At 32.3% G+C, this 15,235-nt stretch overlaps 1 protein-coding gene across 1 annotated transcript in view; it reads right to left on the reverse strand.

Moving 5' to 3' along the window:
* Positions 1 to 15,235, reverse strand: part of LOC123691572 (hemicentin-2-like) — a 168,002-nt gene that overhangs the window by 106,340 nt on the left and 46,427 nt on the right. Inside the window, exon 2 of the mRNA XM_045636008.1 lies at positions 11,297 to 11,438. Coding sequence (XP_045491964.1) covers positions 11,297 to 11,375 — 79 coding nt within the window. The 5' untranslated portion in view covers positions 11,376 to 11,438. The remainder of the gene's footprint in view (positions 1 to 11,296; positions 11,439 to 15,235) is intronic.

Here is a 15,235-nt window from a genome sequence, read left to right on the forward strand (position 1 = left end):
AATAAAGAATGTTGAATGCCGGAATTGTTTTATTAAAATGAAAACATAATAAACAAAATCTACAAATATTATTTGCTGGGAAAATATAAAATCTTTCGTTTGTTTAATTTTTGTGCACAAAGCAAAAGCAATATTTGCTTTCCGACATCCGATAGGCCCTCTAGGAGTTAAAAAAATACTTTTGTTTTCTCGGGAACAGACAAAGTTTCACAAAGATGAGGAAAAATTATTCCCATATGACTAACTTTGCACTTAGATGTGCTCGCCACTGAAAAATATATTGACCTGTGTAAATACAAATAGTTTGTTTCATGCTTGCTAAAATAACTTTGTTTAATTAATTTGTTTTGCTATCCAATGTTATTATAGCAGTTTTTAAGAGATATAGACTACTTGCCCGTTTGAAGATAAACTGATGAGTCAAAATAAGACTCGCCAAGGAGCATATAGAGTGAGAAGTTTGATTTATTTACGTACGTCGTACACACGTAAAATACTCGTATAGAATATGTGATTTTTTTTATAAAACTAGCTACTTTGGTATAACATTATGTTGATATGTATACCTATGATACCCTTATCACAGAGGTATTAGAAATAGATGACAAATTCGTAAAATGTAAAATATTATATATTCGGTAATTTATAGATACCTACACAAAAAATTATCTGTATATATAAAACTCAAAGGTGACTAATATAGTGATCTATCAACGCACAGCCCAAACCACTGGACGTATCGGGCTAAAATTTGGCATGCAGGTAGATGCCATAACGTAGGCGTCCCCTAAGAAAGGATTTCCCGAAATTCTTGCGGGAACGGGGAAAAACGGGGATGCACGTACAAAGTCGTGGGCGGAAGCTAGTAATTTATAAAAATGTCCCACTATAAATTCAATCCATACTTATATTATAAATGCGAAAGTAACTCTGTCTGTCTGTCTGTTACTCAATCACGCCTTAACTACTGAACCAATTTACATGAAATTTAGTATAGAGGTATTTTGTTACCCGAGAAAGGACATATTATAGGCTACTTTTTACCCTGGGAGATAGGATAGGTTTTATTCCGGAAATCCCACGGGAACGGGAGCTATGCGGGTTTTTCTTTGACTGTGCGGGCGAAGCCGCGGGTGGAAAGCTAGTACTGTATATAAATATATTATATTAGATAGAGCATGTTTCGCTTTGATAAAATAGAACCTAGCCTCTAGCAAGGACGTATTATTACAGGACGACTGATTTAGCGTATGTAGCTACCACAGGCCAACAATAAACGTATAATAAAGTATGGCAAGTTTTCATACTGAGACAACGTTTTCTAAACTTTCCCCACTGAATTTCTAAAAGTACTCTTTCAAAATAATTCAATGGAGCTTTAGGAATTCTACTTGAATAAAGAGAATGTCTGAGTTAGTTGTTGTAAAGACTTTAAAATTGCTCTTAAAATACCTTCAAACAAAATAACAAGCGTTCGTGAAAGGTAAGGGAAAGTTGATTTATCTGTTTGATATTTTATCATTTTCATAAATCGTTAACGCTTTAATTGGGAGGAAGAGATACTTAGACTGACACGCAGTTTTTTATTCGATTTATTAAGTTTTTATCATAATAACTATATAAATAATGCAGCAGTGGTGGCTCAGTGGTGAGACCTCGGACTTCGAATCGATAAGTCCGAGGTTCGAGACCAGGCGAGCGCGCAGGAAATAAATTGATTTTTCAATTTATCTGCGCATGTTGTAACATCACCACTGCTCGAACGGTGAAGGAAAACATCGTGAGGAAACCGACATGTCGAAGAATTAAAAAGTTCGACGACATGTGTCATCCGCCAACCCGCACTTGGCCAGCGTGGTGGATTATGGCCTGTACCCTCATAGGAGGCCCGTGTCCCAGCAGTGGGAACGTATATGGGCTGATGATGATGATGATGATGATATAAATAATATGAAAAGAAGCGTGTATTTATTTGCTCTTATTACCTAACTGTAATGTCATAATGCCGATTTTTTAAATTTAATTTCTTTATTATATTAAAATCTTCTAAATCACAGATAATTTTTCTTTGCTTTTGATTGTATAATGTATACGATTTCATACAACAACTACTAGATCGATTTAAAAAAATATATTTTTCTATTCGAAATCTTTATCTAGGTACCTTTGGATCAACCCAAGTAAAGCCGGGTCAAGCGGCTAGTATCTGTATAAACTTGAGATAACCCAAAAAATGATTTCCACAAAACATAGCACAATCATTATTTTTCGTATACATAATAAAACTTTTAAAAAGGTCAACGAGTTCCTAAAACTCCAAAGTACTTTGAATATTTTTTTATTCCAATTTCAACATTAATCCAATAAAAGCTTTTTAAATACTCAACTTGTATGGCACACAATTAAAAAACCTTTTAACGCATCTATATATCTAACTATCTGTTACACGCGGCTTCGCCTGCATGATGAGAGCGCTGTCTATTGGAATTTATAAAATTATGAGTTATTCAAATACGACTCATTAGAAAACTTCCATAAAAGAAGAGGTGTATTCCTTTTGCATATCGTTTGTCTTGGTAAAAAACCTATAAATAACTCTCCAGTACGTGATACAAGAGTTAATAAAATAAATACAAACGAACACTTTTTCGCATTTGAATGACTAGGTACTCATTATACCTAACAACCTAATCCCATTTCAACTTCTAGACATTTTATTAGGCAATCCTCCACCTATATTTACTTTTTGATTAACATTTATCGCATAAAATATTTCATCCAATCCCAGTGCAACAGTGACTTCTGAAATAATTAAAAGCAACGTACATAAAGTTGAGACATAAAGCAGTCTGCAACATCTCATTACGGAGGTGGCCCACGCTAATAGTCTCTCGAAATTGCGTCTACATTTGAATACTGTGTACACATATTTCTTTGCTGTTTTAGGTGGGTATATTAGGAGTGTAATAATAAATAAAAGATGTGTTGCCTGTTGTTAATTATTATCCATACCTTGATACCATTGTCAAGTAGAAAAGGCACCTTGTATTAAAAATCTTGATTAAAAAATATTATTAAGTAATTGTGTTAACACAATTATTGGTTTAACAAGTGATGATTAAATTGCGAAGTATTTTTTTGATGTTCAAAGATTGGCCTATTGATTTTTTTTTTTATCCACACAAAACAGCCTCGGGAAGCAATTTATCGGTCTACGTGGACCCGCCCAATATTTGGACAAATATCCTCAGACGCATTCTCTAAATTGAATAATAAGATTATCAAAACCCTATTTAAATTTTTTTTTCATAAAAAATAACTACGTGTCCATTTAACTCTTAAATCACCACCCACCCACGTTCAATGCATTGAACTCATAAATTATTAATGAGTATTTCTTTAAAATGTAATAAAAACTACAAGTGGTAAGCAAATAATTCATTTGCGCGAATAGTTGAACAACCCTCGAGTGGAGAGGCGAGGAGTAGAAACAGTTGTATGCAACAACTGTCTTATGAATGATGCACTCCTAGTACTTATGTAAAGGACCTTTGTTGTCTGTGTGATTTTGCAGTTTTACTATTTCAATTAAAATAGACTTTCATTTCCAACGAAAAGTTAGTAACTCTACCAATAAGTTAAAAATCTTAATAAACTGTGAATGGTTATTAAAATCTACTCAAATACACTCACTGGAAATTGGAAATGGAGATTTATGAATTACAATATTTTATAGTTATGATAGGGATACTAATTAATCTATACTAGTAATTATAAAGCTGAAGAGTTTGTTTGTTTGAACGCGTTAATCTCACGAACTACTTGTCCGATTTGAAAAATTATTTCGGTTAGATAGCCCATTTATATAGGAGCAGAGAAATGCGGGTAAAACCGAAAAGATAGTTAAAATATAAAATTGATTGAGTCATAGATTATTTTACTTGTGAAATACATAGAAGTATGTTACATAGAAGTGTGTTCTGTAGTTCAATTTATATTAGAGAACTAGCCCAGTCCCGACCCGCTCGAGTTGACTCATCATTAGGCTCACAAACAAATTTAAAATATTGCGAGTTTACAATATCACAGCGAAGTTTATTAATTACTATTTTATACTACTGTTAAGTTTAGACGTACCTAGATATTGAGAATTTAGAGCACATATGAAAATCACTTAGGTATATTAAACAAAACTATTACAAACTCCTACTCAATTCATAGACTTACTACGGTGTACCTGTTACATTTCAGTATTTTACTGACCTTACAAGGATTACGTATTAGTCTATGTACCGACCCTTCTATATTTAAACATACTCCTCATTTAAATTATTAACAGATAACAAGATCAAACCGCCCACATTCAAAAACTTAATAGCAAACTGTGTCTTGCCAGCTTAATATACACATACTACGATACGGTTACAAAGTGAGTTGGACTAACAATCCTATATGGACTTAAAGTCCGGACGATCCCTACGAGCCAGCGGCTTGTAATAAACGAATATGTTAAATAGAACAAAGCAATCAGAACCGCTTGTCTGTGATCATTTAAACAGATACTATTGAAATTGTACTTGAGCCGAGCCTTTGACGGTTTGGGCGCATGTAATTTGTCCAACAAAAGGTCAATATCGGTTGCTTGTTGATTTAATACGATTGAATGGATGCCACTTAATTAGTAAAGGATTAATTATCGTCTCACCGACCGGAATTTCGATCTTTGGGGTCTTTTATGATTTCACAAATTGACGATTTTACTGTTGGACTCGAGCGTCTATTTTTTATTGAGTTTTATTAATTGAAATAAGGTTAATATAGCTATTTTATGTCTGGAATCGAGAAAGATAAAACCCGAAACCAATTTGAATTGATAAATCATAAATTTCGGTTTCATAATTACTCTATTTAGAATAATTTCCAGTAGCAGTAATACATTTTAATCAAACGCGATCAATGGAACTAAGTATTTCACGAATTCATGTTTGTTGAAATAGCTTATACATTCCCCCATCCAATAATCCACCGCCAATAATAATTCCAAATAATTATTTCATAGCCATAAACTCCACACTCGTATAAACTACGTCAACATTTTACCGACTACGCGTTCATAACGTTTCAATATCAAGTGTTACTGCATTTTTATGTAGTCCATAAAGGGGAGGACATTTCCTTACGAATGGGTTATCTAATAAAACTTATTTCACATGATGCTCATAAATTTCGTTGCGTATATTTGACAAAAATCACGCACCTTTTTGCCGCGAACGCGAGCGGTTTCATGCAAAATATATACAGCGCACGCAATCGTTTCCTTCGATTTATTTAAGTTCTTATCTAACTGCGAATTCAACTGCTCGGAGGTAACACGCACGTACACGCTATGTCGATTCGGAACTATCGGACAGAGGAACAATCTGACTGTTATAGAGGTAGTATATAAGCAAATAGATATATTATTAATATTATGTACCGACGCGACGTGATCTTTGTTATGATAAAATTCATTGATGCTGATACTTATATATGTAATATTTAAACAATAAAGCACATATCTATACATATAATAAATCTGTAGAAGGGTCAATTCTGTACATTGAAAATATTGAAAAAATAACTAGCAGGGGGTGTTACTGGATCGATACCAAACCCAAATATGTGATTAAAAAAATTTTTGTCTGTCTGTCTGTCTGTCTGTCTGTCTGTCTGTCTGTCTGTCTGTATGTGAAGACATCACTTGAAAACTACCGGTTCGATTTCGATGAAACTTGGTATAATTATACCTTATTATCCTGGGCGTAAAATAGGATACTTTTTATCCTGGAAAAATACGTAGAAAAAAAATTAATCTCAATTTTTCAGTTATCCATAGACGTTGTTCTGGAGTAGGTACCGCGAACACACGTTGCGTATTATTATAGACCTAGCCGTATTTGGGTCCAATAGATATTTATAAGATGTCATTGTCCGAGTTACTCAAAATGGAGAAATAAACCATCCACGCAAAGACCGACATCCGCGCGGACGGAGTCGCGGGCGGAAGCTAGTTTTAAATAACTACAAAAGAGACAATCTTATGGTTCATTTGACAGAAGCATTTCTAAGAAATAACCTTTGTTCTTTCTGTCATTGATATTTTACCATCTCTAGTTTTATAGTGAACTTTCTTGTGTTAAAATCTGTAAGTATTGATAGTGTTTATTTTATATTATGTAACTGAGAAACCTAACTCTCCCTAACTCTACATACCAAAAAGTTTGTATTGAGAATATTTGATTACATTTAAAACGTGTTAAGTCTCACAGAGATACTATATTTGAAACTATATCATTTTAAAAAATGAGTAAATTCCCTAAACATGGCTGTTCAATCACTATATAGTATAAAACAAAGTAGCTTTTTGTCCCTATGTCCTTATTTATGCTACGCAACAGATTTTAATGTGGTTTTTATAATAGATAGAGTGATTTAAGAGGAAGGTTTTAGTATAATATAATTTATTAGATTTTATACAAAACGGGCGAAGCCGCGGGCGAAAACTTAGTAATATTTTCAATTTTAAGGAGCTTCTTGTTTTCTCCCAGTACGTTGTCAGCCTAAATGTAACAATGGGAAACAACAAAAGAGATACGTGCGAATACGGTTTCCTACGACCTTCGAACTTGGGATTCAATTTATCGCCATGTCATCTCAACTCGCTTTTCATTGTGAATTATGTTTTATGATCGGTTTCCAATTTCGTTTTAATGATCATCTAATTGGTGTACTTTTTGGTTATAACCTTTAAGATTATTATGTTACACATAACGTTTGTAAGTATAATAACAGTATATTCAAATCATTCATTTTCAGAGAGGTTTCGTACTATGTGTTACCTTTAGTTCTCTGATTTCCTGGGGCGTTGGTTCATTTCGAAGCTTATTTTTTAATAAAAGAGAGAGATCCTTAATATCTATTAGTTATCATTATCAAACCAAACGAATATCTTCATGGATTTCAGCTATAAAAGTTAACAAAAAAGGTATTAAAATTTCCAGAAAAAAAAACGACACATAAATTGCGTATATTATCTGTAACATAAATTTCACTGAAATTTCGCGCCAAAACATCGTTTTATTTATATTTTTAATTACAATTACGTCAGTCAAGGTGACAGGCTGCTATGTGCAGTCGGAGCTTAACACATTGGTTATTTTGCGTAGTCACTAGCTATGGAACCGGGCAATGTGAGATAATATTTTAAAACCTATTTTTAAATCATAAAAATATTTGAAAACTTTCACGGATGAACCGGTCTTACCAATTTCAAATGCATATTCAATAATTTACATTTAAACACGAATGTTAGATGAATAATGAAATAATTATCTTTTAAAATTGACTACATTTTAATTGAATGATAGTAACATAGAATATTTCATGAGCTATTGAATTATATGAATGAATATTTAAAACGAACATTAAAAAAATATATTTAATATTCAATGAATTTTAACCTCTACCCATACAAGCGGTCACTCAAGAACACGCAAAAGATTCTCGAAGAATTTAGCCGAATTCCCATTACTAACATTTTCGATATAAAAACCGTATACGTGTATATCAAAGTACGCCGCTCAAAGGCATTCCCGACAATCTGGGGAGGAATTCCAACTGAGATTTAACAACCCCATAATTTAACGTAACGATGCACTGACATCCTCACCTATATTTTTACTCAACCCTTTATATGAGAATTTATACTAGTGAAACGTAAAGGGCTGTATAGTAGAGAACGCTTGTTCTTAAGGAAATGTGGACATTGATTGATTTACTGTGTTAAAATGTATACTAAGAATGTATTGTAACAATTGTATTAATTATTATTACCTATGTTTTTCATCATAATGACGTGTCTGTGAGTCTCGTGTATAACACGTCCACACCGTGTCGATTGGTAATCAACACTGTTATCCATACTTATATAATATATGCGAAAGTAACTCTGTCTGTCTGTCTGTTACTCAATCACGCCTTAACTACTGAACCAATTTGCATGAAATTTGGTATAGAGATATTTTGATACCCGAGAAAGGACATAGGCTACTTTTTACCCCGGGACATAGGATAGGATCCCGGAAATCCCACGGGAACGGGAACTATTCGAGTTTTGCTTTGACTACGCGGGCGAAGCCGCGGATGGAAAGCTAGTAGTCAATAAATGTGAAGTATTATGTTTTGCAATCTTGAGTCCACTCTTGAGTACATTGTATGAAAACTTATTTTCGGAAATGTGTTAATGATAAGTACCAAGTGATTTAGATTCTTGATGACTCTATTCACAGAACAGCCAGTCAGCCTACAGTTTAAATACTGAAATGAAAATATGATAAACGCCAAACATAAAATATAGGAAAAGGAATGAAAACATCGAGTCAACATCATGTTACTTAACGTTATAAATTAAAAGATTTGAATTAATTTACATTCATACATCCTGACGACGTATGTATATAAACTGAGTTCCATAATAAACTTGTTTGAAAAATTTTAAAAGACCTTTTTAAAGAAAGTATGAGTTGATTTTATAAACACACCGCGTTAGCTTATTTTATAAACTCTTTTATAAGTCGACGCTTGTGCTTTCGTTATTTTAAACGTCGCGCTTGCTTTATTTATTTTACAAAAGATTATTACCCTGTCAAAGGTTCAAATTAGATGCATAGCGGCTAACAATTTAAAAAGCCTCATGCCATATCTTTATCACTAATCGTTTTAGACATAATTAATATGTGTAACTTTTATAATAAAGTATTATAATTTTAATTCGATTTGGAACATACATAAATGCTAAAAAATGTTAATAGTGAGATAAATCAAAGAACTCTTATTTTTAAAGTAAAATGTAAAATCAGTTTTAGTGTTCTTAAGCAAGCGACATTTACAATACCACACTACAAGCATATTAAAAACGACTCCAAGAAAACCTGCAATATTACGCGATTTCAACATTAATGTTAAACAATCATGCTCCAGTAATTAAGCAGTTAAATGCATTTGCAATTAACCTATTTCTTAAAGTTTTCGAATTAAAACACTAGGTACAATAGAAGCGCGATACCATAATATAAAAAGCTTGTTAACCCGATGAAAACAAAAGTAACTATCTGAAAAAGAAACACTTGTGTTGAACACTTTGTAAAAATGGATTGTAGCAATCACGCTAATGAAAACAACGGGCCCGTCTAGTAAATATTCATTGAGTGTCTGCGAGCAGTATAGATAGAAACGCAAACAATATCATTTTTTTTACTATTCTCTTGGGTTTGTGTTTGCGTTAAAAGTACTATTCGAACTTATTGTTATTTGATTGACCGGGTTGTTTAGTTTTAGCGAGGTAGCCAATAACCATCACTCTCATTTACCTATACTTTACCCGGGAGGGAATACTTTGGAGCCATGAGGCTTTTTTATACGTATAAATTGTTAGTTTTTGCTTCATATTATTGTCTACTTTGTTCTAACTCTACTTGTAACAATATGAATTAACTAGCTGCGCTCCGCGGTTTCACCCGCGTGGCTTCGCTCCTGTTGGTCTTAGCGTGATGATATATAGCCTTATAGCCTTCCTCGATGAATGGGCTATCTAATACCGAAAGCATATTTCAAATCGGACCCGTAGTTCCTGAGATTAGCGCGTTCAAACAAACAAACTCTTCAGCGTTATAATATTAGTATAGATAAATAATAAATATATAATTTACATTTACAAAGAGGAACATCAATAATTCCACATACATTATAGTAATTCATCTGTTTACAAGGTTGCTGTTCCGTTTGACCAATCAGACACACAAACACATAAACAAACAACTAGAAGTAGCTAGTTATACCAATTGGCTAACACAGAGCAATGTAAACAGCACTAAGTGATAGGGAATGTGTACTTTACGTCAGTTTATTTAACAGACGATGATATTATAGGAAAATATGTATATACATACATGTACTTACTTATTTAATGAAAGTCGTGTTTGTTACAAAATTTATAGCTCAAAAACGGCTGAACCGATTTTGATGATTTTTGTTTTTTTTTGTGTTAGTTAGATTCGTGACAACTGGGATTAGGATAAAACATGGGAAAATGGCTACTGGTGCGGAGCCAGAGCGAATAGCTGGTTATATAATAATATATATTATTAACATATTTCTATATAAATGTTTCTATTAAAGAAATAAAAGATTTAGGTCGCTTTAAAATTATAAAATTTATAACAATTTAATGTTCGTGAGGAACGGTGTATAGAAGCCGTAATGGACTCAGTGCACGGAATTTTTCTATTATAGAACATATTATTCTTTAAAAGTATAAAATATGATAAATGATAATATTTTCATTTAATCATTATGATTTTTATTTTCTTTACAATTATAAACGGCTAAACACTAAAACAATAATTGAGATATTATAACGTTATCTTACCTAAAACTAATGAGCCTATATTGAAGAAATGTTCCCAATCCGTTTTTATTATAAGTAATTTCTCTGGTAGAGCAAACACCTATTCTAAAGGAATAAGACACACATTATAAATATCTTATTTATAACTAGCTGCGCCGCGCGGTTTCACCCATGATGTCCGCTCCTGTTGATGATAATATATAGCCTTATAGCCTTCCTGGAAAATGGGCTATCTAATACTGAAATAATTTTTCAAATCGGATCAGTAGTTCCTGAGATTGGCGCGTTCAAACAAACAAACTCTTCATCTTTATAATAATGGTATAGATACATTTTTCTAGTACAGCAAATATTAAAGGCATAATTTAACATAATCCTAAACAAACATAGCATAAAGAGTTCTATCGCCAGCTTAGTGATAATAAGGGGTTTTCATTCAATGTCAGTAAGCGATTCTCTTTTAATTAAGTATCTCACATGCGAAGGGGTTGTTGTGTCAACACGCTTCGCCCGGTTTGTTAATAAAAATATACTATGCAAATAACGTATATACGTTTTATAAGTAAAACACTGTTGTCTGATGGATTGAATTATTACAGGTACTTCTACACATACGTGAAAATAAGTTTTTTGCACTAATAAAAACATCAATGTGTGTTTTTGATAAAAGTATTATGATATTAGTCAATACTGTTAAATAAACCACAAACTTAATAAACAAAAGGAGAATATACGCACATAACTGAGCAAATCTTTTCAATAAACATCATTGCTCACGACGAAAACCAAACATCTATACTACTTAAGAAAAACACGTTTTATGTAATAAATACTCATTAAATGTACACATACCTGCGATATTGAACATGCCTATAAGCAGTGTCCACAAAGAAAGAACCCTCGTGGGGCTGGGCCGAACGGAGCACTCCATCTTAGCCGAGTTTTAATGTCAACATCAGTTCCTGTTACATTTTCACGAACAACGCGCCATAATCTGCAAGAATTAAATTTACAGTTAGCTCTTAATACCCCCGCTTTAAGACTTTAGAAGTTGTTTTTTTTTTTTAGTTTCACCCTGGCTGTGGCATGAATTGGCTGACTGAATTTACCGCGTTAAACCTTCTAGAAGAAATTGAATGCAACAAAATACGTATGCTATTTTTCTGTTTTCCAAATTTTAATTAAAAATATAATTATTTATTAATTAACCATTATTACAACAAACAATTCGTCAAACTTCGAAACTATTATAAATAATATGTCTTTCTTAATATTTATCTTCTTTATAATAAAACCATCAATTAAGACTTTCATGCACGAATTTCTCTACACCATAATATTACTAACAAAATATAGATGTATCTAATAAATTCAACTTGGCTATTGATCTGTTTGTGAATACGAATAATCCAGGCGCTATTCGCAGACGTATAAACAGCTGGGAGCCGAACGTCCTAATTAAAGCTTATTCCAGCAGATCTGTTTACATCAAACGATTATTAATCTCCGTACTTAATTTCACAATTTCAGAGCAGCATTTAGCCAAGTTAATAGATAAGCTGGCGAAACGCTATCAATCTTCATATTTCCTCAGGAACAAGTGACGGCGAACATTCGTCCCGCTAAGTGCTGCTAACGATCCGATTTCTCGGTAAATCTACGTAACGAAGTGAACAATAATGTTATTCATTTACAACGCTATGGTGTAGCTTTTAAATTGTTAATAGTATTTTATTCGTGGCAACCGTTAGTTATAATGAGATGAGTTCGATTGCTATGTGCTATTTTATTCATTCACTGATGCCGGTTTGTGTGCCTTACAAAATTTATTTAAGAGAGTAAATTTATATGGTACAGTATGAATAGATTTTTTATGTATGTACTGCGTATCTTTGCCCATATCTTTTTATTATTAAGAGTGACAAAGTTGCAAATAATAAGTATTAATGTGTGAATATTCTATGATATCAATAGAATATTTGGTAAATTTTCTTCCAATAATTAGTAGTAGTAGTGTAGAAATGAGTGTCTATAAGGCATTGCGAAGTGGTTGAGACCTGCAATTAATTGTTACTTATACTAATTTTTAAAAGTAAACCAAAAATTACTTAATTCAACAGTAAAATAAATCAGGCTTTAATACTACCTACGAATATTAAAGCCTCACGTATAGGTACCATAATTTTTTAAAATAACAGATCATTCTCTCATTATTAGAATTTCATCCATCCTTACGTTATCGTTATACCAAACTTTCTACGTACAAACAAATCGATTTTATTAAAAAAGAATTATTAAAAAAGAATACAAAAATACCCCAAGTTGTACTCCATACAGAATAAGAAGTCTGCGATAAATGCAGGAATTATACACAATCTTAGACTGTAAATTTTCCTCATTTAAAAGGTAATTGTTAAAAATTAAGCAGCTAATAGTAAAGTTTGTTAACGTTCAACGGTGTATAATATTTCCTTGAGTGAAAATTTTAATGGACTCTAGAAAGGTTGAGTTTAGAAAGTATAAATTTTATTTTAGTACTTGCAGCTTTTACATTACCGTTTCGTTAAGACGTTTATCGCTCCCTCGTTTTAGTATTAATATTAATATCTTGAGTAATCATATCTATATGAACGAAGCGGTCTGTGATCGTCAAATTTCTATTAACGGTGCTCTGAGGATATCTGTTTTTAAACACGAATGCAATATTAAAATAGTGCGTATTGCACATACAGTTATACAAGAAAAATGTAAGAATATAGATAGTTGCATAGTAAGGTAGTACGTAGTTCATGTTTGTATTCGCCTGTTTTAGCTTTTTAACTATTTAAAACTAAGATTTAAACGATAAATTATGTGTAAGGAACGTACTGAAAACACAGAATACATACTAATATGGTTACTCATTTAATATTATAAAGACCTATAAAATCCAAATTACGCTATAAATTTTACAAAACAAATAGGCATTTCAAAGAAATAAATGTATTGCATGATTCACATTTACATGTATAATATTATAGCAATGTTGAAGCTATTTAAAAAATGCAAACTGAAATTATAAATGCGAAAGTAGGTTACTATGTCCGTAACTCACGGTTAAACTTTTAAATTCATTTTCACTTCGGCTTGGAGAGAGAAATATAGGGAGAAGTTGAAAATCTAAATAAAAAGTCTAGCACCTTAAATTTGGAAGTGATTAAAGCTAAGTATAGTAAGCTGATAGTGTAAAGTACAATCTTTTTTAAGTACATATTTGATCTCTTATGGTCAATATGTGGCGAAAAGAACCGTTACAATTTAATATCGCATTAAGAAATCATTTCTCATTTTTCAAATTCAATAATTTAAACTCTGATATGAAAGTGTGCTGCTAAAAATTTCAGGTATTTTATTACTATGTTTTTTTTTTTACTTAAGATAGGGAAGCGCTTGACCACAATCTCGCCTGATGGAAAGCTGAGATACGGTCTAAGATGGTACGCGCTTCACTCTTTTTTTCTACTCACTCTTCACTCTTCGCTTGAAGACCATATTGTACTCGTCGGGGAACACAGATTCAGGAAGCGCGTTCCAGTCCATGTTGTATATGCCCATATTCAAATGTAAATTAAATTCTAATATTAAATAGCAGAAATATCTTATTAAGCTAAGATATATACATCTATCTTTAACGAAGCTTTCATTAAAATCTCCGAAACAATATTACTAAATCATATTTCAAGTCTGTTTAAATATTTGAAATTCGTTTTCCTAAAATATTTTTACAAACTGGCCTCAAACTAGTACTCTATGTACGAGTAGCCACATCAGCCATCTAATATTCAAATACAACAATAAAGTTGAAAGACTAACAAGACCGTATGTAACTTTCGATGTTAAACCCAATGATCTCATGTTAAAATATTCAAGAAGCAACGCAAAGGTAGCGTCGCAAGGACATTAGGGGGAGATTAAAAATTCAACGAAATCCGGGCGGCTCCGCTAGCCCACTAGAGTTCACTTAGCGGATCTTGGGAACATAACTTTGCGTAAACAAAGTAGTACTTAAATAATAAACGGCTTGAAAGCAATAAGGCGTGAGACTCGATACTTGTTTCCTATTTTGTGTGTGGTTTTGAGTGATTCGACGTGAGTTGGTGAAGATTGGCTTTAAATTATTCACTATGTTAGACACTACTACTACTACCAACATTGGTTATTAATAATTATCTATCATTCACACACTTATAAAAAGAAGGAATAAGATAATTGTGCCTACGAATATATTGTTTACTTATGTCAGCAATATTTGTGATACCACAATATTAGGATTCGAAACTGATCTGCGAATCTTAATACGGTATCCAGCGGCCAGTCGCTACCCAACCAATAATTATTGTAAAATCATTTGTATATAAAAATATAATATATTATTTTAAATTTCCTTTCATTCAACAACTAACAACAACTCAGGCAAATAATAAAAACTGCTTATACAACTAATGACCATTTTGTATTAAAATTACATTAGATTTTTCTAAGTTAGTGTATTAAATAAATTATGTAATTCAAATATTCTTATAAATACATCAAAAGTGTCGCGTATAAATTATAATGTAACATTGTACAAATGTATGCAGGGTGTTGATTAAATTGTTATTGCTGGACTCATTAATTCTTAATCTTGACATAAAATGTGGTCACCAGGATTCGCGCCAACACTAACAATTCTTACTGTTCTGTGACTAACAAAGAGGGAAATTCATAGAAAGTTCTAGAACGATTACATATTAATAAAGAAAGGTAAGGAAG

The sequence above is a fragment of the Colias croceus genome, chromosome 5 (assembly GCF_905220415.1).
Source record: "Colias croceus chromosome 5, ilColCroc2.1".
Lineage (NCBI taxonomy): Eukaryota > Metazoa > Arthropoda > Insecta > Lepidoptera > Pieridae > Colias > Colias croceus.